Here is a 27795-nt window from a genome sequence, read left to right as displayed (position 1 = left end):
CAGGCTAGCCGGGTGGGTAAAGTGCCTGCCTGGCAACCCAAAGGTCGTGGGTTCGATTCCCGCCTCGGGCTTGGATCAAAGTACTGCAAAAACCTTGGGAGGTGCATTATGGCCACAGAAGCCTATGCGCCAACAACTACCAAAAAAAAAAAAAAAATTAATAATCTTTAGTTTCATTGTGGTATCCATTCATGAATGGTTGATTAGGGTGTTAATTTAGTCAGTATGAGAAGGACAAAAATTTCACTTTGGAAAAATTTCAGTAAATTTCTAGCATGTAATAACAAGACTGGTTAAGTTGTTTTTGGCACCATTATTAGCCAAAGTTCAATGTATGCAAGCCGTATGTTAAAGGTGTATATGTCTTAGGATTTTATTTGCTATTTGTTAGTTGTAATTCATGCAAAAATGAGCGACATTTCTCTTTTTTGCATTACACAAAATGGCAAGTGTCTGACTACAGCTGAAAAAAACATTTGATTACAGTTGAGTAATTTTACTGAGGTTGTGCAGAATGAAATCAACTTTTTTTTTTCTTTTTTTTTTTTTTTTGTGCATGTAAGTTGCTACTATTTTTGAAAAAGGTTAACTGTGGAAACTGCTTATTGAAAGGAAAATATTGCATGTGACTGTATAAATGACTGTAAAGATTGACTGGACAGAAAAAATGAGTAATAACATGATTTTACAATGTGTAGGGGAAGAAAGAGAATTGCTAAGAAAAATTAGAAGACATAGCCAGGTGGGCAGGAGCAGCAGCGCATAGCACACGCTTCTTGATTAGACCGGGGTTCGAGCCCGTAACCACCAAATACAGAGGATGCGGAAAGGTCAGGGAATGACCACCGCATATACTCGGAGCAATATGGCCTTAGTTGCTAATGCTCCTAAAAACCAAATAACATTAACATAATACCATGAGGCTTAGAGGAATGTTACTGGATGTGCTAGAAGGCAAGATACCAGGAAAAAAGGAAGATCAAGAAACACCATCATAAATACAATTCTGAAGGAAACTGGGCTTTGGAACTAAGCAGAAGTGAAACACCTAGCACAAGACCTTGAGAAATGGAGAAGCTCATCAAAGGAGAAAACCCAACGGAAAGGCCGATACACTGAAGAAGTGACTATATACTAAAATAAAAAAAAAAACCATATAACAAAACAGAAGCCAATATTCAGAACGTTAGAGCTGTTCAATTCAAGTAAGGTAGTATATGATAAAATTTTTATACCTTTTGTCTTTTAACTTGGTTTGGCAAAGTAGTATTGAAAATCACAGAAAAGCTCCCAAAGCAGCTTCGTGGTTAAAATTATGCATAATAACAACAGCTGTGTTTGTTTAAGTATGCGCCCATATCAAAAGTTATTATTTGGAATTACCTGTGATTCTGCACACAGTTCTTGGGAAGAATAAAAACAAAGTTTAAAGGTCCCAGTTACTGTATAATGAGATACTGTATGCAGTACATTAACAAATTTTCATTATAGCTCCATTCAATTTCATTATAACAATGTTAGACAGTAGTTGCTCTCGTCATTCTTTTAAAATATTCTGTACTAAAATGTGTATAAAACCCCTATACCATTAGTTGGGGAATGGCTTCTAAATATATCACATTTTGAATAATTCAGTAACAGATTAATGAGGATACACTTATACATTGTTCTTCTTTCAGTGTTTGTGTTATCAAAGAAAATGCAGTGTTAAAATGAAAACACTTTATTTTTTTAAAGTAATCTGCTAAACAGCTATTCAATGAGGTTACTTGTAGATCTGTTAGAAACATTGGTACATGCAGCTGAACACACTGCCACCAGTTGCTTTGTTAAATTCCTTTTAAGGTCCCTGCACTCACACAATCATCACCAAACTGTTGTCCTTTGACATCAGTTTGATTTTGGGAAACAAGTAGTAGTGGTCTGAAGAAAATAAATGGGGAGGGATAATGGGGTGGTTTTAGATCCATAGTGCAGAATGCTGGATGGTATCCCCCTGTAGCAGGAAACAACTCCCTTTTTTTTTAAAACTGAGGCATTGGTGAATTCTTTTAACCAAACAATTCAAAACTTGTGCATCGTGCTCCTTATTTACTGTCTTGCTTGGTGGAACAAAATCCTTGTAAATGATACCCTTATTATAAAAAAATAAGTATCACTTTGGTTTTTTGATTTTGAAAATAAAATGTTTTTTGTCTTGGACAGTATGTTGATTACCATTCTGTGCTTTGTTTCTTTTTGGACTGTATTAGAAACATGACTTACCATCAATTATCATAAATTGAGCATGGGGGGGAGGGAGGGGATCATTATCAACAGCATGAATGAGCTCTTCATATTCTTTTAGTCTAAGCAACTTTTGTTCATTGGTCAAATAGTGTGGAACAAGCCTAGTGCAGTTTGCTTCTTCCTTCTATTCTTGTGTTTGCCAAAACAGAATTGCACAAATTGTTGCTGTGAAGTTTTTTTTCCCATCGTTTCACAATTTGGATGCAATCAGTGCGCAGACCCTTCGGCTGTTTCTTTGGTTCAAAGATCTGTTGCATGTAACATTTCAAACTGTGTTGGACATTCACAATGCCCATTGTCTTCAGATTCCTCGCAGCCATCCTGAAATATTGCAAACCAATAAAAAAACATGATCAAAGAAGAGCATCATTACCACTCACTTGTTTTTCCTGTTCTTAGGTTTCATTCTCACTTTTGCTCAACTTAAAACAAAGTGTAATGTTTGCTCCTCTTTGTTCCATCACTTAACACAATGAGAACGTCTTGAACAACACAACATTCTAGCACTGCTGCATGTGAATGACTGGTGATATGCAGATGACCTTTAGAGGGAAACAGTCATGTAGGTCAGCTGCCTCAGCCCATTGTTATGATCCAATGTACTTTGATGTCTGTGCACTAGATTTTGTCCCGGGATTTAATTATCAAACCTTATAGATAATGATTATGCAAGTTGTAGGAAATAAATACAAAAAAATAATAGTTATGAGAAATAGTGGAATGAATATGAATGATGCTGTCCCAAATATTAAAAATTAAAATTAAAAACCTTGGAAAATTAAGTTTAACTATCATAGTTGCCAACTGTTCTTTGCTATAGTGTTGTTGTGTAGTGTGAAAGCTGAAATTTAGACTGTGTAGATTCATGGGAAAAAAAAAAAAAAAAAGATTTGAAGAGTTCCAAAGAAGGGTATCATGTTTATTTTTATGCACATCTAGCACCAAGTGAATAACTTAGTGCCATAATTTTAGCTTTAAGCTACAATTTATAGATTTTAAATAGTTTTTTTTTGCTTTATAATATTGTAAATTTCTTAGGTACTAGAAGAATATCATGCAAAGATCTTGGTATGGGGGAATGTCAAGGTTGGCTATACAAGCGTAAGGATCACAAATCTTTCCTGTCTGGTCACCGATGGGTGAAACGATGGGTTGTCTTGAAGAAGCAACATGTATATTCGTATCATGCCAAAGAGGTAAGTTTAAGTTGTTGGAAAATTTTGGTTTGCATTAAAAGTCATTTTGCATCCCCCCCCCCCTTCAGATAACTACTATGTCATAAACATATCTGATCCAGAGCTTTGAGATATGGGGTGAAAAGGACAGCATGGCCGACTTGAAGTTCTCTGCAAGCAAAGTGAAACAGTAGGTTCATCATGGCTATTCTACCTCTCCTTTTTGGGCACATTAGCATATGCATAAAGTGTCTGTCATCTCCACCATTTCTGTCTGTGCATATGTAATAAGTTGGCTCCTAATCAATGGATTTTATAGAAAGGTTTCACTCCATTCCAAATATAACTAAAATCAGATGAATAAAAATATGGCAATTATTATTATTTTTTTTTCCCACTTTGACAGTCCTGCATACCAATGTATGACACTCAGTGGATGAATTAGCCTTCCCAAATTTCATTAAAATCAGACTAATAGAAATACAGCAATTATTATTATTTATTATTCTTTTTAATACATATGCCATCCATATATTGTAGCTGAAGCATTGGATATATGTTTGTTGCTGTGCACTGATTAGAGGAATGAAACACCTCTTTTTATATATATATATATATATATATATATATATATGCAGCCACTCCCCAGCTTACGTAATACTTGACTTATGGAAATTCGACTTTACGTAAGTTTTTGCCGGACAGTGCAAACTTAAAAAAAAAAATCATGGAAACGTATTTTGCATCCCGTAAGAATAAATGGAGGTATCATGAAAATATTATAATGTGAACCCAATAACACATTGGTGTGTTTTGTTTTTTTTTTTTTTTTTTGGTAATTCCCTCCAAGACCTTGGAAGTTGAAATTTTCACTATATAACTTAGCTATTTGTCTCTCTAAAAGGTCATTTTTATAATGGAAGCACTACACTTTCATCATCATCATTATCATATGTTCTGTTATAAGAATCAATTTTGAACGCCTTTATGATATTTTTCTGAAATACATTTCTGTAGGTCACTACCATAAAATAAAAACAATTTGCACTTTCCAGTTTACTTGGCTTTCCGTTAGCACAGTCTATTATAAATGGGTAGTAAACTTGATCTTACTGCATTTGCGATAATCCTGATAACTGTAATTCTGTGGGTTTTTACGTTACGGTATTATGGTGAAATGAGTTTCCCTTCACTGACATCTTCAATCATATAAAAAACATAAATAAATTTTCAGAATCTTCTCTTCATTCCTATTTACCTTTAGAGGGGAAACAGTCATGTAGGTCAGCTGTCCCAGCCCATTGTTATGATCCAATGTGCTTTGATGTCTGTGCACTAGGTTTTGTCCTAGAATTTAATTATCAAACCTTGTAAATAATGATTATGCAAGTTGTAAGAAATAAACACAAAAATTAATAGTTATGAGAAATAGTGGAATGAATATGAATGATGCTGTCCCAAATATATTAAAAATTAAAAATAGGCAGAAAGTTTATTAAAATTCTGATTTATAACTATATATAATATTGAATGATATATATACATTTCTTTAAAAAAAAATGTTAAGGAAAATAGGTTTGTTTTTGATAAGGGCATTCTGATGAAATATTAGTAGTAGAAAACGATGCAAGATTACAGTGGTGATGGGAAAGGGACCAACGGAAAATGAAAGTGCTGGCAGTGCTAATAAAAGAAACAAAATTGATTTAGAAATGAAGATGATTAATTAAGAAGTACGAAGCAGGACAAAGTTTTGTCATCTATTGCATGGAATTAGGTCTCGCTGCTTCAACAGTGAATACTATTTTAGGGGACAGTGCATGTATAAAAAAACATGTTAAAGGATCAACGCATTTAAGATCAACTGTGATCACAAAACTGTGTTCAGGTGCTATATCGAAGATGGATAAGCTATTAATAATATGGGTGCAAAATCAAATTCAGAAGCAAGTGCCTCTGAGTCAATTGGCCATTCAAGGAAAAGCAAGAAGTATTTATGAAGATATTAAGGGTAAGTATGGCGAACCCCAAGCCAAGTTTGTGGCAAGCAACAGGTGGTTTAATAGGTTCAAGCATCATGCTGGTTTCCAAAATATTAACGTATGCGGTGAAGTTGTCACATACGTTATGGTTGGAAGCTTGGTTCCAACTATATTTTGTTGATGTGTTGGAAAAAACCCCTTCTAAATCTCCACAGCTCTCAACTTCCACAGTGGTGTGCTTATCAGCTGGAGAGTTAATTCTGGCAAACATGCTCGAAAGGTAAAACTTGCTGATGTTATGCCTGTCTCCCCTCTCTCTCTCTCTCTCTCTCTCTCTCTCTCTCTCTCTCTCTCTCTCTCTGTAGTTTTATAATTTTGATTGTTATTATTTTTATTTGTTTTTTTTTTTTTTAGGAGCATTAGCAACTAAGGCCATATTGCTCCTAATATAATTTTGAAATTGTAATTTTATACACTTTTATCATTTTTCCTGTGCATGAGATAAAAAAAAAAAGTTGAATAAATAATTCCATTTACATGTTTGTCAAACATTTCTTTTTTGCTTCAATCAAATTTGCAAGTGCTGCATATGCATTTAGGGAAATTCCGACTAATGTAGAGTTCCGCGGAACACACCCCTTACATAAGTCAGGGAGTGGCTGTATATTTATTATTGCCATTTGCTAATGTGCCTAAAATGTAATGAACTGCATACATTAACTTTTCTTCTTTTTTTTTTTTTTTTTTTTTTTACCACACTGGAGAACTGGAAGAGATTTCACTATTATCTGAATAACCATAATTGTAACATCCTTCTGCCTGGAATTGGAAAAAAATAAGCCTACCTTATTCCTTGATATATAATTGAACCTCTCTTTAATGAACTGTCTAAATCATTTCAAAAATTTCACTAGAGAGGTACTAATTATTTCACATAAGGTGAAGAGATCAAAGCAATTACATACACAGAACACTTCATGTGTAGTTCCATGTGTCATTCACTATTTTTAGAATAGGCAGAAAGTTTATTAAAATTCTGATTTATAACTATATATAATATTAAATGATATATACATTCCTTTAAAAAAAAAATGTTACTATTGTTAAGGAAAATAGGTTTATGTTTTTGATAAGGGCATTCTGATGAAATATTAGTAGTGGAAAATGATGCAAGCAAGCTTACAGAACATCAACCAAAAAAAAAAAAAAAAAAATTACCAACCTCACCTATCCATCCCCTCCAAGACTTTGTCTACTTCTTCCTTTTATTTATTCAAACTACCCACTTTCACAACAACAGATGGAAGTTTGTTCCAGTACATAACCACCCACTTGTTGAAGGCAAACTTCTGCACATCCTGCAATCATCCTTCCTCAGAGGCGCCTCCATAGCCAGGTGGGAAGGAGCAGCAGTGCGTAGCACACGCTTCTTGATTAGACCAGGGTTCGAGCCCGTCACCACCAAATACGGAGGATGCGGAAAGGTCAGGGAATGACCACCGCATATCCCGGAGCAATATGGCCTTAGTTGCTAATGCTCCTGAAAACCAAATAACAACAACATCCTTCCTCAGTTTGAATTTATGCCCCCTCATGTATATTCTCAGCAAGAGGATATAGTAAGCCATCAACATTGAGCTTAATTAGCATTAGCATTAATAAAGGCACATGATGCAACAAAGCAAGCTTATACAGCATCAGCCAGAAAAAAAAAAAAACCTTCCCCTTTCATTGATCCATTCATTCCAAATGTTTGTCTAGTTCTGCCATGAATTTATTTAAGCTATCAACTTACACAACAACAGATGGAAGTTTGTCCAGCAATCAATTAATAAATCCATTCAGGCCTTAAACACCTCAATCAGATCTCATCACAGGTGCCAAGTCTCCAGATGCTGCAATTTGCAGAACTGCCTTTCCTGATAAGAGCACCGTTTCGTTCCATTCACCAACCTTATTGTCCTTTTCTGTGCAGATTCCAGCAGCTTTACATCTTTCCTAAAATGAGGCTCCAAACCTGTATACAGTACCCAAGACTAACCATGGCCTTGTACAAAGGGATAATCAATAATCATCTGCTTATATCTTGCTACCAAAGTTCCTTTATGTCATTGACAAAACCTCATGAGATGTCCTGGTAGCCTGTCTGCACTACTCAGAAAAATTCATATCTGACTGCACAATTACCCCTAGGTCTTTTTCATTTTACATTGCAATGAGTGTAGTACCACACAGTTCGTATGTTAATCTAGGATTACTGATACCCATACGCAGTACTTTGCACATATCAGTGTTAAATTTAAACTGCCATTTCTCAGCCCATCAGCTTAATTTGTCTAGATCTTGTTGCACTGGCTTACCTTGATTCATGTTATTAACCATCCTGCTAACTTTTGTATCATCTGCAAACTTAGACATTAAGCATGATACCTTCATCAATATCATTAATAAATACAGAAAACAACAATGGGCCCAGCACCAAACCCCCTGTGGGTCTCCACTAATCACATTAGTCCACAAAGAGCAATATCGCTCTCTTTATCCAGAGCAATAACCTGCCTTAATGTCATGGTGATCTAATTGGCAGAGCAGTCTTATATATGTGCAACAGTATCAAAACCTTTCCTGAAATCCAAGTATATGATGTTAAAATCTTTTGCACCCAGTTCCTTTATTATTGCATCATAGTATCCAGTCAGTTTGGTCAGACAAGACTGCTCCTTAACAAATCCATGCTCTCACTGCTGGCGCCTCCGTAGCCAGGTGGGAAGGAGCAGCAGTGCATAGCACACGCTTCTTGATTAGACCGGGGTTCGAGCCCGTCACCACCAAATATGGAGGATGCGGAAAGGTCAGGGAATGACCACCGCATATCCCGGAGCAATATGGCCTTAGTTGCTAATGCTCCTAAAAACCAAACAACAAGCTCTCACTGCAGTATAATTGTATTCCAGTCTAAATGGTCCTGCATTACTTCATAATCAGCGACTATTATTTTCCCTGGAACAGATGTTAAACTAACAGGTTTTCCATTCACAAAAGTGTAAAGTTAACATCTTTTACTGTTTTATTAGTGCCTTCTGCTATACACTGTTCCACTGTTTCTCCTGTGTCAGAGAGAGCAGCCAGGGAGCATCCCAACTCCGAAAACTTATGATGGGCCACCAGCACAAACTGCATTTATTGCAATCACAGTGAAGTATATAAAGTAAATACTGATTTACTGAAGATTAATGTTTGGATAAAACCTGAGGTGTTGTCTAAAGTGATTAATATAATATTAATCACTTACATGAAGTAACATGTGTAACTACTAATTATCTGTAATTTAATGCAAGATTATCAGATAGCCTATGGTCCAATTTTGCTACTTTCAAAAGAGTTAATATTTTTAATGTTAGTAACGAGTTAAAAATAATGACTTTTTTTTCTTAATTATTAATATTGTATTTGTGTTTTTATGAATTTTTATTACTTTTCTTTGGAATCAAGATGATCAAGCCTTTTAACAGTGACAATTCATGAATGAAATTTAAAATGCATTTGAATATCAATGTTAATTAAGATAATTTAGTGATTTTAAAGTCTAAAATTTTATTATCTTTTTTCTCTTTTGTATAGGATCCTAAAGCTGAGTCCTTAATTTACCTTCCAGGCTTCAGTGTTTCGCCTGCATCAGAGTTCAAACCAAAGAAACAGTAAATTTTTATTAATTATTTATATTTACTAAATATATTTATTAAACAATGTAGTTATTGAATCTTACTGTGAAGAGATGTAACGATAGAATGGGAATTGGTTTCAGTGCTGATTTCTAATGATTGACATCCAAAGTACACAGAAATAAATAATACAAGAAAATAAAAGTAGTGTGTACTGCAAGTGGATAATAGGGATTACACACAATGTGGTAACAAGTTATAGTCTGTTAAATGGGATATCACATTTCAAAGACTACAACCACAGTTTGCTGAAAGTGAAGAAGCATACACAGTTTATTGGAGGAATTATAAATAGCGTATTCAACTATATGAATATGCTCTCAATAATTGACGATGACCAACTCCCTTGATTTACAATGGCAACTATGTTTTTTTTTTTTTTTTTTTTTAAGCCATTCTCCTGCTCTCCATCCTAACACAGTTTTTCTATTTTTACAGAATATAGTAAAACTATAGCTTTGATATTAAATTCAGAATTTTTTTAAAAATTTGCAAACATTTGCATGAAATTTCATTATTTATTTCAATTTAACAAATTGGCTGTTGGGTATGCTACATTGTTTGCATAAAACATGTAGAATATAATACAGTCAATTCCGGTTATTTGGGACACATAGGGACTAGTGCATTTTGGCCCGATTAAGCGGCTGCCCTAATTATCCGAAGTTTCACGTAAAAAAAGTTAAAAATACAATGGACCCCTGCTTTACAATTGGTTCACTGTACAGACAAATCACGTTACAATGGACTCACGATAGTAAAGTACGGTTCACTATACGATGTGTAGTAAGCGTCAGTCATTGTGATCACGTTTGTGAATTGAATTTTAATTCTATTAAACAGTGGTTCTAATTAGCGAAAATAGAAGGAATATTATCCACAGGCTATAAAAGTAAAGATATATTAAGCACAAATTTACCATTTATTACCTTACCAATTAAAAAATTAAATGATACGTGAAAATCGGAAGAATATATGTGATAATCGGAATAATTAATACGTACTGTAATATGTACATACTAACTAGTTGACATTTCGGTTCACTGACATTTGTGGGGGTTAAAATATAAAGCAGTAAAAAGATAAGCAATCAGTAACAAAGAACTCGGCACACACAAATTGCAACACGATACGTGCAAGTGAGAACGGAGTAACAAGTTACGAAGCTTTAAAAATAGAAATGAAGAGAAGATTCTGAAAATGAATTTTTTTATATGATTAAAGATTCCATGGAAGTGTAAACACATTTCACCATAATATATATTGTGATCCACAGAATTCCAGCTGTCGCTATTATCGCAAATTCAGTAAGATCGAGTTTACTATCTGTTTATGATAGATTGCACTAACAGAAAAGCCCAATAAACAGGTGACTGCTAATTGTTTTTATTGTTTTATGGTTGTGACGTCCAGAAATCTGACCGAACCACATGGTACAGTCGGAGACAATCGTAGGGTAATCTCCAGTGCTGCGGTCTCCTGCTCCGATTAAACGGCATGTTGTCCCAATTAAACGAAGTAAACCCTGGCTATTTTCTCGATTGGGTTCTGTTTTTTAAAATTTGCCCCAAATAAACGGCTGCCCCAATTAACCGGTGTCCAAATAACCGGAATCCACTGTATTAGATACTTTAGAGCAGAGGTTCTTGACCTGTGCATCGCAAAGCCCCTGAGGAGGGCATCTCAACGATGTAATAGTTTTATTACACATAATTTACCACAGGTGTCACAGGCGATGTAATAGTTTGTAAGGTTTCCATGGCAAATATTAAAAATGTATTAAGAATGATTTTTTTAACTATTAGATATCTACTACTATTTGATCTGTATTATTATTTTACATGTAAATAATTATAGAAAATATTTGGGGTATTTTTGATGAAGAGACCGCATCATGTTCCCTGACCGTATTCTTGGGATCCAGTTGCTACGAGCGATTGGTTCGTGTGTTTTCACACATTTTTTGACCTTGCATGAGTCTGAACGACAGGATGCCGGAAATCTGCTCTTGGTAACCAGAGTACAATCAGCCGTTTGCAAATGTACGTGTATTTCGAATTACATATGAACATCAACATTTTACATATGGTGAGTTACTGGTAGTCAAGGGAGGCATGGGCTCAGAAAGTTTGTGAACCTTTGAAATGCACAGAAAGAAATGTGTGCATTTCTTTCTGTGCATTTCAAAGTGCAGGTGATAATGTTATGTACACTGAACGTTTATTCCCATTGTTTGTTGTAAAATTTAATAAATTTAGGGCATATTATTCAAAAATATATTTCACAGTTGTGAAATAATAATAATAAAAAAAATGAATGCTGAAGAACAAACAAGCAGGCAGTGTTAATGAAATTGAACAGGGTGAAAAAAGAGGTATGATGGTTTTGAAAAATGTGCAACTGAACATTTCATCTCACAACATTGAGAGTCTGCTGACGAGGCTACTAGAGACGGTCGTTTTCAAAGCCGCTAAGTGGATTTTTCTTATTTATTGATTTGAAATTATTGTTTTTCTAAAACTTTTGATTTAAATTTAGTAGTATAACATTATTTTGTGATTTTCTGATTAATTTGGTGTATTTATTCTTTACTTGGCCTTGTAATTGCATAAAAGTATCGGTAAAGGTTTCCACGTGTTTCAACTCCGCTAACCATTCGTAATTTTCCCGCCTTTGTGATACGATATACCGTACTAGATAGCGTTAGTTGAACTTCGTTAGCAGTTAAATTGTACGTTTAAATAAATACATATAACGACTTAGATTACAAACGTAATATAATTAATTTTATTTAACATAATTAATTATACATATAACCACTTAGGTTACGTAACATAAATAATTAGTAAAAACAAATAATTAATACATAACTTGATACGAAAGTTATATAAAGGGATTTCGCAGATAACACTCGTTACTGAAACGTAAATATTTCGTAGATAACACTCGTTACTGAAACGTAAATATTCCGTAGATAACACTCGTTACTGAAACATAAATATAGCGTTATAACTGTGTTTGGATACAAGTTTAGGATTTAATTTTGTACAGAAATTGAAATTTTATTGAAAGTAAATCTAAATCATGACTCAAACCAGAGCAGCAAAGCAAAGGGCTCAAGCTAATGGGAATGCTGTGGCCCAGGGGAGAACTGAGGGGGGCAGTTGTCCTCTGAATCACAGCCTTGTAAGATGCACTATTTGCTTGATGTTTGCGGAGCAGTCAAGTATGGGACATGATACTGCCATGGGGGATGTCTTTGTGTGTGTGCGATGCAAGGAGTGTAAGGAGATAAGGCGACAACTCAGCGTTGTTATGGGCCTATATGAGAGCTTGAAGGATAGGGTGGATGCCCTCGAAGGATTACAAGTGAGGGGCCCATCAAGCTCTCAGCTGCCCACACCAATGCCAGAGCTTGCACTTGGTCATCGCGGAACACAGCGGCAACCCCCAAGGCAGAATGCGCTGGTCCCAAAGGAACTAGTAGTTGTTGGTGACTCTATTGTCAGGGAAACGGGAAACATGCTTTGTAAAAAGGATAGGTGGAATAGGACCAGGGTATGTCTGCCAGGGGCAAAAGTTGATGACGTTGTAGAGCGGATATCATCTTTTAAGGGCACAAAAGGTGATATAGTTGTACACGTTGGCACTAATGACATTAAGAGTAGGAGACCGGCGGAATTACTTGACAAGTACAGGTCACTGATGAAAAAAAGCCGTGAATTAGGGTTGAAATTGAAAGTGTCTGCAATTCTGCCCAGACACGATAGGAGGGAGTATATGATGAGAGCCCTGTCAATCAATTCGGCCCTGGAAAGATTGTGCAGGGCTCAAGGGGTAGAAATTTTTTCAGCCTGGTCTGTACTTGTTAACAGGAGAGACTGCTTCTACAGGGATGGCATACACTTAAATAGAAAGGGTGCAAGAATGTTTGCTGATGCTATCGAGGCAATGTTAGGTGGGTCGGAAAACTGCTAGATTGGGGGGATACAAGGACTAATAGATTAACAGTAGCCACTGGCAGAGGTGAAAGTGATTCTTGCACTGCTTCTATTGGAATGAGCCGCAGCCTGGAAAATAAGATGCAGGATATTTCAGAGACTGCTGGGAATCATTGGGGTACAAGTAAACACATGGGTTGTGTTAGGGTAGCTAAGAAAAAGAACAGGTGCATGTATACTTGTGTGTACACCAATGCTAGGAGTTTAGTAAATAAATTTGATGAATTTGAGGTATTGCTCAAAACATCAAAGGCAGATATTGTGGGGATTTCAGAGACGTGGTGTCACACAGATATAAGAAATGCAGAACTGGAATTTGGGGAGTACAATGTCTACAGAAAGGATAGACAGGATAGGAAGGGAGGAGGGGTTATGCTATTAGTTAAAAAACACATAAAATCCAAGGAAGTGAAGCCAGTCGACATCGCTGGACAGTGCAGTGTCGAGTCAGTTTGGTGTGACATAAGCATTGGGAGATCAAAATTGAGAGTAGGAGTGTGCTATAGGCCTAATGACTCTGATGAGTATAATAAGAAACTGTTCGGAGAAATAGAGTGGGCCAGTAAATCAGAGAGTCTTATAATGGGGGATTTTAATTTCCCAGATATTGACTGGAATTTGGGGGCTGGTCACTCACACAGTAGCAAGGCTTTTGTGGATTTATTGGATGATTGTTTTCTACATCAGCATGTTCGGGAGGCAACTAGAGGGAGTAATACTCTTGATTTGATTATCAGTAGTGATTCTTCATGCATTAAGAATCTGCAGATAAATGAACCACTTGGTGGCAGTGATCACAGTGTGCTGAAGTGGGAGTTACTCAAAGAGGTAACTACCATTAGGGGTAAAGGAAAGGGGTATTGCTTTCGTAAAGGCGACTACAATGGACTGAGACAGTATTTAAATTCTATACAGTGGGATCAACTGATGATATTGCCAACAGCAAATTCAAAATGGGAAGCATTGAAAGAACTTATCGTGGAAGCTACTAGGCTTTACATACCAACTAAGAAATATTGTTCAAGGTTTAGGCCTAAATGGTTGTCAGATGAACTAATGAGGCATATGGCAGAGAAGAAAATGCATGGGATACATACAAATTAACACGTGACACGGACGCCTATGATAGATACAAGTTGATCTGTAACCAAGTTACAAAGGAGGTTAGGCAGGCGAAGGCAGATTACGAGAGATCCTTGGCAAGGGATGCGAAGAAAAACAGCAAAGAGTTCTTTACTTATGTAAACTCTAGAAGGAAGGGGATGAATCAGATTGGTCCACTTGAGATCGATGGGTCAACTGTTGATGACCCTGCTCGGGTAGCTAACAAACTAAATGAATATTTTGCATCGACATTCACACATGAGGAGTTGTTCAGCGAGGGGAATGCCAGAGGTGTATTCAACTCTAGCAGTAAGCTAGAGAATCTTGTAATAACTGAGAGCAAAGTGGAGGAGAAATTGTTGAAGATAAACACAAGAAAGGCACCTGGGGTGGATGGGATCTATCCAGTTATATTAAAGGAGGCAGCAAAGGAGGTAAGCAAACCCTTAGCCATAATTATGAGAGCTTCCTTGGACTCAGGGGAGGTACCCATTGACTGGAGATGTGCAAATGTGACCCCAATTCACAAAGGGGGATCAAAGGCTGACACAAGTAATTATAGACCTGTGAGTTTAACTTCTGTTCCCGGAAAATTAATGGAGGCACTGGTGAAAGAAGCACTGCAGGATCATCTAGACAAGACTTCAGTTATAGCTAGGACACAGCATGGTTTTGTTAAGGGGAAGTCTTGCCTGACCAATTTGATTGGATACTATGATGCAGTCACAAAAGAACTGGATGCAGGGAATAACTTTGATATTATATACTTGGATCTTAGAAAGGCTTTTGATACTGTTGCACATGGAAGACTGCTGCACAAATTGGAGCAGTGTGGCATTGGAGGCAAGTTGCTGCTATGGATAAAGGGGTGGTTGAGGGGGAGAAGACAGAGAGTGGTAATCAATGGACACTGCTCATCGTGAACTAATGTTATTAGTGGAGTCCCTCAGGGTTCAGTATTGGGGCCTTTATTGTTTTCTGTATTTATAAATGATATTGATGATGGTATATCAGGCTTAATGTCCAAGTTTGCAGACGATACGAAGGTTGGCAGGGTTGTCAAGGACACTACTGACACTATGCTGCTGCAACAGGATTTGGAAAGGTTGAGCAGATGGGCTTCGAGGTGGCAAATGAAGTTTAACATTGACAAATGTAAAGTACTACATATGGGAAACAGCAACCCCAGAGCAACGTATCAACTCTGTGGTACTACACTGACAGTGGTAGAGAATGAAAGGGACCTGGGGGTGGTGGTGCAGGCAGATATGAAGTTCTCTGAGCAGTGCAGACGAGCTGCAAGAGTAGCTCATGGTGTATTGTCAATGATATATAGGAATTTTTCTAGCAGGGATAAGGAGGTGATTATTCCCTTGTATAAGGCAATGGTCAGGCCACACCTAGAGTACTGTATACAAGCCTGGAGGCCTCATTTCAGGAAGGATGTAGAGCTGCTGGAACGAGTACAGAGAAGGGCAACTAGATTGGTGAATGGGACAAAGGGGTTCTCTTACGAAGAAAGGCTTAAGTTTTGCAAATTACAGTGTCTGGAAACTAGGCACCAGCGGGGTGATCTGATAGAGGTGTACAAAGCCTTGAATGGTTTGAGCATGCTCAATGCTGATGGGATTCTTCCTCTAGCTCAGAAAAATCACCTGAGAGGGCATAAATTCAAATTGAGGAAAGACAGATGTAGGATAGATGTGCGGAAATTTGCCTTTAGCCAGCGGGTGGTTGGTGGGTGGAACAGACTTCCATCCCTTGTCGTGGAAGTTGATAGCCTAAATAAGTTTAAGGCTCAGCTGGATAGGTATTTCGAACGAACAGAGGGGTGAAGTGGAAGTGGTTATTTTTATTTATTTATGTTACTTTTTTTTTTTTTTTTTGGCTGATGCTGCATAAGCTTGCTTTCTTGCATCAAATGCCTCTACTAATGCTAATGCTAACATATTCACGGAACACTTACGAAGCACAAGTTTAGCCGGAGCCAAAGAACTGTTTGCTAATATTTTGTTACATATGATACACTGTGCATCAGGAGCATGTTTATTTCCAACACATGTAAAGCTGAAATTCAACTAACTGTTATTATACTTTCGTTTTGGTCTTTTATTAATTGTTTCCGTTTTTTCACTTCGGATTTTTAGGGAACAAAATGCTGCGATTTTTCATCCTCACTTTGAAGTGTGACAATATTGTGTTCGTCTTCATCGACCACACTTTCCTTACTAGAAGTAGTTTGCTTCTCGTTTTAAAGTTTTTCAACCACAAATCCATGGTCATTTATTTTAATAATAATATTTCGAAATACTAATAATTATCAGAAAAAATTTAATACAAGGAAGTGAGTTTAGTTATGATATCGGTTCGCTTCCTCCTCTCCTTCAACCCGTGCACTCCAGGCTAAATCACATACGAATGGCATACTACACTGGTATTCAAAGAAAGTGCATCACCCCTTAAAATTGTATTTGTCGTCCGAATAACTTAAGCATATGGCAATATTTCTTACAGATTGCATCAGATAAGATTGACACTTCTAGGTGGTGATGACATAATATTGCATCAACTGTTACTTTCAGCTATATAAGCACACTCTGCAAGAGTTGCAGTCATTCCTTGTGTCAGGATGGTGAGTTACGTGCAGTTGGCCCTGAAGAAAGAGTGCTGTTATTACTTTACGTGAAGAAGGATGTGCTTTCTGCCATATTGCTTATAGAGTGTCTTATAATTAGTGACTAGGTTTCTTTCCAAACTCAAGAATACTGAGTCTATGATAGGAAAAAAAGGAACCAGGTGCAAACAAGGCTCTATGCCAAAACAGGACTGCGTTTTGAAGCGCTTATGCCTTGAAAACCATAAAGCTTCTTCGTCTGAGCTGAAAAGGGAATGGGAAGAACATACAGGAGTGGTAGCAAGTACAGTAACAGTCAGAAGATGCCTCTTCAAAAATGGACTTGTAGACCGTTGTCCTAAGAAGAAGCCCCTCCTCACACAAAAAATGAAAAAGGCCCGATTAATTTGGTGTAAGGAGCATGTTGAATGGATCCCCGAGCAGTGGAAGTCAGTTTTTTTCTCAGATGAGAAGAAATTCAACCTGCATGGCTCTGATGGGAGATAAATGATTTGCCGTAGATGTGGTGAAGAATACCAACCAGACTATATGGTGTCTACAGTGAAATTTCCTACCAGCTAAATGATATGGAGGCGCATTTTGTATCACGGAGTAGGTCACCATGATACGGTGACCTACGCCCTGATATATTGTAAGGCAAATTGCTGCCAACCATTTCAGCCTGCCAAGTAACTGCATCTTTTAGGATAACTCTGCTCCTTGTCATTGGGCGAAAAGTGTAAGTAGGCACTTCTGTAGTTACTTTAGCTTCATTTCTGCTTTAGCGGTTTGACAGTAATGTGTTTACATTTGTTACAGGTGAAAAAATGGTTGGAAGAATGGTCCATTACAACTGTTAGCTGGTCAGGAAACAGCCCGAACCTGAATGCTGTAGAGAACTGTTGGCATCGTGTAGAACCTGCAGTTGCCAGAAAGAAACCAAAGACCCTTCGTGAACTTGAGGAAGCCATAATTCATGTTTGGAACCACAAACTATCAGTTGATTATCTTCAGAAATTGATCTTTTCAATGCCTCAACAGTGTGCTTCTGTCGTCAGGGCCAGAGGCGGTTCAATTAAATATTAGATTGCACCTAGTGAACTTTTCATTTTGTTTTCCATTTTAAAATGATAAACTGAAGCAAACTGAGGGCTTCTGATAATATTTCAGCCATAATTGTCAGGTTTACCAAAACTGTTGTATAAAGGTTGCAAATGCTCGTTTTGGAATATTTTGAGAGCACCTGTCAAGTATTACTTAGCTTTGCCTTAACTATTAATAAATATATTTTGTTTATATTTCTATTTGTGATGCTTGTCGTTAATGTAACACACCATTGCAAAAAAAGGTTAGAAATGCGAAATTCCTAGTGTAGATCACCACATTGCTACTTTTTTCATGTATGTCATTACCTTTATGCAAAGCCCGCCAAAATAAAGTGGTCCGCAGTCTATTTGATTATTAGTCTATGCTAGTATATTAACTGAAAAAAAAAAAAAAAAAATGTTAAAAATTATAATGATACAAAAGTGGTGTACGCTACAAATATGCAAAATTTATTTATTTTGTTTTTTTTTTAATTATTAATTACGATTTTTCATGGAACACTTGTTCACATCTTATGGAACATTAGTGTTCCGCAGAACGGTTTGAGAAATGCTGGAATATCTGTTGTACTCTTCATTGGATATATTGTAACATTAAACTATATTGCTTTTGTATATGTGGTATGAAGCAAAATTTGATTTAACAATGCTCCTTAATAAAGTACGAGAGACTTATGTTGTAGTGTTTAAGAGAACATATATGCAGAACTTTTGCATATTATTAAATATGGGAAAAGATAACCTGTTTCATTTGTGTACTGTATATAGATGAGATTTTTTTTTTTTTCTTGATTTTTTTTTCAATTTTGTGTGGCAGGAAATGTGATGTAATCAAACAGTTCTTTGCATTTTGAAAGAAAGTTGCATTTCTTTCTGTGTATTTCAAAGTGCAGATGATAGTGTTATGTACACTGAACGTTTATTCCCATTGTTTGTTGTAAAATTTAATAAATTTAGGCACATTATTCAAAAGAAAAGAGGCCTACGTGCTCCGGATTCATAATGCGAAAAAATTTTATTTGTTGCACAGAGCATTAAACTACAATACATAAATAAGCTTTCGGCTGGGTGGCAGCCTTCATCGGATTAAAATACTTGAATGGCAGTTAGAATAGAGATGCACTGCCAGGATGGTGCGTGAGGCGCGTGGTTAATTATTTGTTGATGTTTGTGGCTGTGACGTATTGTGGTGACGTGGCCAGCGTTTGTCTATGGATAGAATTACTGACTCTGTGATGGGATTAACTTGACAACCACTGTTCCTGTTCAAAGAGGTGTCCGGGCATTTTATATTTAACGATTCCAACCAGGTACGCCTTAGGTAATGGTGGGACCTGTCCACAACCACGACATCGCGGTGTGGGTCGATGTCGTGGTGGGTTGTCCAGACATGCTCGGCGATAGCTGAGTGTTCCACATCTGCCAGACGGATCGCCCTTTTATGTTCTGAGAGGCGTTTCTCGAGTCGACGTCCAGTCTCTCCAAAGTAGCAGCTCGTGCAGTCACGGCAAGAAATGCGATAGACCAAACCGCTCTGTAGAAGGGTGGGGACAGGTGCTTTTATGTTGGAAATGAGAGAACGCAGTTTCTTGCCTGGGAGCTGGATGCACTTTATCCCATGTGATTTTAGGATTCTACCGATCTGTTGTGACAAGTTGGGGTAGTATGGGATGAATGCCCTCGTGGATGACTCGTCACTGTTGGCGTTGCTGTTAGTCGTCACGTTGTCCCGTGCTTGTAGATCACACCTGTCAAGGACGTCGATAGGGTAGCCACACCTCGTAAGGTCTACTTTGACTCTGGTGACCTCTTTGCGTCTTTCATCTGCGGAGCTGGAGTGTGTCCAGGCGCGAGTTAGCAAGGTTCAGGCAGTGGAGAGGATCCTTTCTATGAACTCAACACTGTTGGAGACGGTGTAGGTGGTCTTGCCAACTAGAGGAGAAAGAAGTCTCGAGATGGTGCGTTCTCTCATTTCCAACATAAAAGCACCTGTCCCCACCCTTCTACAGAGCGGTTTGGTCTATCGCGTCTCTTGCCGTGACTGCACGAGCTTTGGAGAGACTGGACGTCGACTCGAGAAACGCCTCTCAGAACATAAAAGGGCGATCCGTTTGGCAGATGTGGAACACTCAGCTATCGCCGAGCATGTCTGGACAACCCATCACGACATCGACCCACACCGCGATGTCGTGGTTGTGGACAGGTCCCACCATTACCTAAGGCGTACCTGGTTGGAATCGTTAAATATAAAATGCTCGGACACCTCTTTGAACAGGAACAGTGGTTGTCAAGTTAATCCCATCACAGAGTCAGTAATTCTATCCATAGACAAACGCTGGCCACGTCACCACAATACGTCACAGCCACAAACATCAACAAATAATTAACCACGCGCCTCACGCACCATCCTGGCAGTGCATCTCTATTCTAACTGCCATTCAAGTATTTTAATCTGATGAAGGCTGCCACCCAGCCGAAAGCTTATTTATGTATTGTAGTTTAATGCTCTGTGCAACAAATAAAATTTTTTCACATTATTCAAAAATATATTTCACAGTTGTGAAATAATAATAATAAAAAAAAATTAATGCTGAAGAACGAAACAAGCAGGCAGTGTTAATGAAATTGAACGGGATGAAAAAAGAGGTATGATGGTTTTGCAAAATGTGCAATTTTCAGTTACCACAGATACAGTGATCAAAATGATTCTATGTCCCATTGGGTGATTTCTATTAAAAAAAAGATCAAATTGAAAGCAGCTTTTTTTTTTTAGTATTTTAGCAATAAATCAGCTCATACACCAACCATAAGAAGTATTTTACTGTAACTAAAATATTTACAAATTAAAAATAAAATAAAATAAATATTTACAAAAACTGCTGTTATATTAAATTATGTACATGTGAAAAACATTAAAACTGTGATGAAATCCTTACGATAAAATACACTAAAATAAACCGGATTAAAAGCGATAAAAACGATAAAAATCTGGAGCTTTCGGAAGCATCGGCTTCCTTCCTCAGCAGTAACAAAACTTCCTGCAGCACGTCCATATATAACAGGCTCACAGTACTTATACACATGGTGCAGTCGGCGCATGGTCTGAACTGGAAGCGGAAACAGCTCGGGAACGTGTCAAGCAAAACCGTTCATCCGTACTTAGGATGATAGTTTCAAACAGAGGATGCATACACATACCTCTGTCCCTATTCATAATATTGTGGTCGGATGAACAGATTCGTAGGCTCTCGAGCCATTTACGGTTCCAGAACCCATGTGCCCGATCCACAATAACCGCATCCTCTGGGGAGATTTGAGGATAGCTGTTTGTTTTTTCAGGATAGCTTTTTTAGTACTGGTGCTTGAAGGCTTTCTACAAGGTACAGTATTGTGTATCACATAAATTCTGGGATCAAGACTACAGTGGTGTGTAGCCGTATTTCCAAAACTGTTCACAGCAGTTTAGTTTTTGAAATAATATTGGGTTTTTTTTTTTTTTTTTTTTAATTATTTATTTAATATGCTAAACTGTAGATAATATATAGTTTGAATTCCTATAGCCATCTAAGTTGATTTATTTTTGTATTTAGATAAGTATTTGGAAAGCTACAGCTTAATATTCAGATAACCTTTGTTATTAATATTTTTGGGGAACTTCGTAACTTTCGTTGGGTATCTTAAATTTAATTTCACTAGTAGTTCAGGTTTTTTCAGCCTGTAGCAACAATTATGTAAGTAAAATTTGAACATTAGAAAGATTACAAAATTCTGGAATATATTATACATTTAAATTTCCTAATCTTTCTAATGTTTAAATTTTACTTACATAATTGTTGCTACAGGATCCACTTACAAATATAAAGTCCAAGGACATTGTGACTCAGGCAGAAATGCCTGTGGATATTTCCAGCATGTATTCTAAGGCTGGCCTAGTAGACAGACCTAGCTCAATTGACTATTCTTTTCTTTGCACCCAATATAAGGAGTGTACTCATCTCAAATTATAAATTGGTGCATTACAAGAAGAATTTGAGTTGCTGACAAAATGAGCGCTTGCCCTAGAAACAAAAGTAACTGGGAGCTCATCAGGGGCTCAAGTATCCTGTGACCTACCAAGTGATGCAGACTGTGCTGGTCGAAGATGATCTCTATTTTTATTGTGTCACTATTGTCAAGGAAACAGGTAACATTTTTTGTAATAAGATTAGATGGACCAGAACCACAGCATGTTTACCAGGAGCAACAATTGATGATGTTACCAATTGATTGTCAGATTTTAAGGGTGATAAAAAGAGAATTATTATTCATGTGGGGACTAATGATATTAAACGTACATGATGTGACTATCTGTTGGATGAATATAAGACTATGCTGAAAAATGCCATGAGTTAAGTCAGAATGTGTATATGTCTGCAATTCTGCCCTGACATGATAGGAGGGATTATATATGCTGAAAGTCTTGCGGATTAACTCAAGACTTGAGAAAATCTGCACGGCTCTATGGGGTGGGGGAATTTGTCAGAATGGTCTAGATTTGTAGGTAGAAGGAATGTATTTTGTAGAGATGATGTTCATTTGAACAAAGATGGTGCAAGGATTTTTGCCATTATCATTGAGGATACCTTAAGGGTTCAGGGAAAACTGCTAGTTGGGGGGAAAGGGTAATTCAGATCTGCATTTATCTGATGATATGGGTCAAAGTAATGCTCGCACTTACCCCTACCCCATGAATTCTTTTTTGTTGCCACAACAGCCAATGTCGATATGTTCTGAGGGTGGCAACATTTCAAACGAGGGAGAATAAAAGCTAGGGAAATAAACCTAAATAACTTCAAGGAGGTGTCAGGGTAGTAAACTGCAGAAGATTACTTAGTTTTAACTGTGTCTATAGTAATGTCAGGAGTGTTGTCAATAAAATGACTGACTTTGAACTCTTGGTTAGAACAACTAATGCTGACATAATAGTGCTGACAGAAATGTGGTGCCACCCATAAATTGGTGATGAGTTCCACCACACTACTTATAATGTATGTAAGAAAGATGGAGTCGTGCTTCTTACCAAAAGCAGCCTGAGCATGAAAAGAGCTTTTGTTGAATTTGAAATTACATCTGCCAGCATAGAATCTGTGTGGTGTGAGTTAGTTGAAAGCAAAGGTATAATGAGAGTGGGAGTAATCTACAGACCAGAAGATTATGTAGAGTATGACAGTAGTCTACATGCAGATGGAACTGTGTACAAATATCTTATTATGGGTGACTTAAATCGGCACTACATTGATGGATTAAGTGGGATAGAAACTTACCACAGAGAAGGAAATATTTAAATAAACTAGATGATTATTATTTGTACCAGCATGTTAGAAAAAAATATTAGGGCCAAGAATATTTACAAATCAGATGACATCACAGAGCTTAAAGTACAGGAACCATTGTCAGGTAGTGATCACACAATCGTCATTTGGAAGATGAAGAAAGATGTTGCAGTAGTTAAAGGTAAAGGCACAGATTTTAACTTCAGGAGAAGAAACTTTGATAGTTTAAGTGCTATATAGCATCTATTAATCGGATGGATTGCAGAATAAGGGCAGATACATTTGAATTATGAAATACTTTTAAAGCACAAAAGTGAGTTCGATCACTATTTATGGAAGAGATTAACCATGGAAGCTGTTTTGGGAACTTGATGCTACTTTACTAAACCTAGTTAAAAGACAAAAGATATAAAAATTTTAGCATATGCCTCCACATTCTAATTGGACAGTGCTTTTATAATGCCCTGAAAATCAACATTTTTTATGGTTTATTTATTTTAGTATATAGTTATGTGTAATATTTTCTTTTTGTGTGGTTTCTGTTGGTTAACCTTTTTCCATAAATAGCAACATATTATGGGGAGAGAAAACAAATTTAATTCCACACAACTAAGGCAAAATTTTACAAGTGTAATCAAACATATTTTGGTAACTGAAAAAAAAAAAAAAAAAAAAGCTGGTAGAACACTTTTTTTCTTAATCCTTGGCTTTTTTTAAACCCTGATTCATGTTAGCTGTACTTGGACACTGGGCATTCTTTGCCACTCTCCGCTTCAAGCGAGTCAGTAGCTTGAGTAGTGTAATTAGCAAGATCAGTTTGCACTTGGTTATGAAGTTTACCGAAAGCAGTAATGTAAAAGAAATTAGAAATGTCACCCGTTTGCTCATATGGTTACATACTATACATACCTGTTATGGAGTGAGTAATCTCTCCATAACAGGTATGTTTTTTATAGTGACTAAATTAATGCAATAACTCTCTATTCATAAATATCTACCATAAAAAAACTAAACAAATAATATTTTAACTGAGAATTACAAAAATTCTGTATGGTGTTAATTAAGAGTGTCATATTATAAATAATAAATTTAAATGATAGAGGATGTATTTGGTGATTTTACTAATATAACCCAAAAGCTAACACTTCTAAAATTTAGACAAAACTCACTTCCAATTCTGCTTGGTTTAATACATTAAATGAGATGAAGTGAGAGAAAAGAAATAAAATATACTAGACTGAAATCCATTCCCCTGAAGGTGTACTTACAGGTGGGTGTCTGTCATTTACTTAGAATGCTAGCAAAAAGGTAGGAGCTGTAATAAGGAGCTTTCAAGCCTTCATCTTGCAAAGGTGAAGCACTGCAAAGCAAAGCTTAGAAAATAATAATTTATTTCACCAAAAGGGGACCTTAAAAAGATGTTATCATCCAATTTTATGGTTGAAAATAATGTGTTTCAGATTCCAGATCTCTAATAATTATATTGGTAATCTAACATTTAGTATATTCATTTTGGGCTAGCATTGCCCGTACCAGGCAGTAAATGATAATTAAATGCATCTTAAACATGGATAACACTGCATAATTATTATAATTTGGGCATTATTAATTTGTGTTTGTAGTTTTGTATTAAGGCAGTGTGCCAATAATTCTGTCTGTGATGAGTCACTCTTTAAGCTGTTTTTGTAATAATAGGCTCATGTGTGGCCAAAAATTGTTTTTGTTTCAAACCTGGACACTTCCAAACTTCTGAAATTATGCTTACTCCTGTAAGAAACTGTGGGATGTGTTAAAGTCACAACAAACATTAAAAAAAAAAAAAAAAAAACTGCAGAATCACATAATGCTTAAATCTAATTGATAATTTCTAAGATACTGGTTAAATCAACAAAAGCAGATATAAGGAATATCTGAAATATGGTGTCATTATATTGAATGCAGAATTTGAATGTGGTAAATATAATTGCATACAGGAAAGAGACATAACAGAAGGTGAGGAGAGGTTGCTTTTATTGCAGAGCATACAGATACAAGATGAACATGTCCAGTAGACAACTATATTTGGTCAGTTGGTTATGACATATGCATAGCTGCTAACTCCCTGGCATATGACAAAGAATCTGTCTTCTTTACTTGATTTGACTCCTTCACCATTGTAATATGTTTGATTACAAAAATTTTCTTTTTTGCAAGAAACTCAGTTTCAGTCTTCTTCTTTTCAAAAAAATAATAAAACTATTTTAAAACTGGAAATTTTTAAAAAAATGTAGGGAATTTCTGCTTATTTTTGTTAATGAATTGACCATTGGGTGTTGCTAGTTTACATTGAAAAATTGAAACATGAGATTATAACATTGTTGTCTGTAATGTGTGATCAATTTTATAGTAATTAATTAGTACTATAAAGTGATCACACATTACAGGTAACAATGTGCAATAAAAGGTGCTAAGCTACTTAACATTGTCTTTCAGTAAGATGCCAAAGAAATATGATCTAAAATTTTAGAAGACATGCAAAGTTTTACATCTATTGTAAAATTTGAAAATGGTAGCAAATTTGCACTGTGTCCCGTGTGTAGCTGCAACTTTTCAATTTCAAGTTGCAGGAAATGAAATTTATTCAGACATTTGCAAACAAATAAGCAAAAGGGGCAGATAGCAGTGCATTAAAAAAATTAAAAAATAGATGTTGTATTTCATAGTGATGATGATGTCGTCATAAATTCTGAATATCTATTTTCATCTTTGTCATAGAACATAATCTTCCTGTGAGTTGAGCTGATCATGCAGGTGCATTGTTTAGAAAAAATATTTCCTGATATTAAAGCATTGTTTAGAAAAAATATTTCCTGATATTAAAATAATAAAAAAATGCAGTTATGGAAGAGCACAAACAACAGACACTGTTAGTTAAACTGCATGGAGAATGTGAAAGAAGAGGTAGTGATGGCTTGAAAAATAGGCCATTTTTGATTTACTGCAGAGGGTAGTAATTGGCAATTTCAAGCTATATCCCATTTTATTTCATAATGGGGAAAAAAAAAAAAATCAAAAGGGTCTTGCTCTCAGTGCAAGCATTGAAAGGTGATTTTATAGGGTGCAGTATTGGGCATGTCCTGAACAACCTGAAAAATGGGATTCCTTGAAAAAAAAATTACTGTTTCATAATGTGCCTGTTATGGCCAGCTCAAAAACTGGAGTAGCAAGTGTATTAAAAGAGGAGATTGAATACTTGGTAGTAAAAGGCTGTCCTTGTCATTTTATTTGGGTGTAAAACGAAATTTAAACAGTTTCAGTTGTATGCTGAAGTAAAAAAGATTTATAGAACAGTGCCAGCTTGGGATAAGTCTATTTAAATAAGAAGTTAGAAGTGGTGAGAAAAGCCATATGAACATATTTCAGCGTTGCCAAATTGAAAAATACAGTAAGTGATCACTGTTCAATGTCACTCATATCCAAATCCATTTCATGATTCAAAAGAAGTTTTGAAAGAAGACAAATTAATGAACTCCCTAAGAGAAAGATAGACAGAAAAAAAATGAATTGTAGACCTCTGGCAAAATATCTTACAAGCCAAGCAAGCTGATAATTCCTTGCTTGTGCAGAAAGTTTGTTCATGTTTTGCAGAGTAGAAAGTTAAGTAGTCAGAGAAAATCATTAAATAAATGTGTTAATTAAAGCCTTTTAATTTTCTTGGATTTCTCATAAGCTTACAGTTTTTTTTTTTTTTTTCTTCTTCTTCTTTCTCCCCTCCTCTCTCCCTCATTTCATAGTGCCTTCAAATTGCATCACTCCGGGACAACATTTTATTTTGCTACTGATACACAAGAAGATATGTCAAAGTAAGGAATTCAGATTTTTTTTTTTTTTTTTTTATGGATTTAAAGTAATTTTCTTATAAAGTTGCCCCATAAAGGCAGCAAAATAATTTTTATTTCTTCCTCAGATGGATGAATAAAATGGGATTAGCATCAATAGCATATAATGCATCTTCTTCTGATGTACCATCTGGAAATGGATTTGTAAAAGATGATGCTACTTTAAGTATGAAAAGTAAGTGTATCTAGTGAATTCTCTCTATTTCATTATACCAATTGTCATTATTTTCAAACTCTTTAGCATTGGTGCTAGTGGTATGCTAATGCTAAAATAGAAAATGTTTCTACCTGAAGGCCTTGCTAAAAATTCAGAATTTGTTTTTTGTCTGACCTTGTATTTTATTTATTTTATTTTTTATTTTTTTTTTGTTAGAATTTATGGATATGATTTGGCATATGGAATATTTAAATTAATATGGAATAAGTTAAAAGTTTTAGTATTCCTAGTTTGTAATAATTTTGATTGCATTCTTTTCCTCAGTAATGTAGTGTCCTTGTCTATCGGAAACTTTTATCCTGAAAGTTTTTGTTTTTAAAAGGTATAACCACTGATCCAGGTAAATTTTAGCCAGTTATATTGAGTAAATTTTACCAACTGACACCACACTGTGT

The 27795-nt window shown here is 36.1% G+C and overlaps 1 protein-coding gene across 1 annotated transcript in view; it reads left to right on the top strand.

Annotated features, from left to right (window-relative positions):
• cnk (connector enhancer of ksr) overlaps positions 1-27795 on the top strand; it is a 327711-nt gene that overhangs the window by 246837 nt on the left and 53079 nt on the right. The window contains exons 15-18 of the mRNA XM_090389913.1: positions 3328-3485; positions 9068-9144; positions 27079-27147; positions 27252-27358. Coding sequence (XP_090246039.1) covers positions 3328-3485; positions 9068-9144; positions 27079-27147; positions 27252-27358 — 411 coding nt within the window. The remainder of the gene's footprint in view (positions 1-3327; positions 3486-9067; positions 9145-27078; positions 27148-27251; positions 27359-27795) is intronic.

This window comes from Mastigoproctus giganteus, chromosome 1, assembly GCF_048544385.1.
Source record: "Mastigoproctus giganteus isolate SK-2022 chromosome 1, ASM4854438v1, whole genome shotgun sequence".
NCBI classification, from domain to species: Eukaryota; Metazoa; Arthropoda; class Arachnida; order Uropygi; family Thelyphonidae; genus Mastigoproctus; species Mastigoproctus giganteus.
Note: the sequence above shows the minus strand (reverse complement) of the source record. Positions and strands in the feature narration are given on the sequence as shown.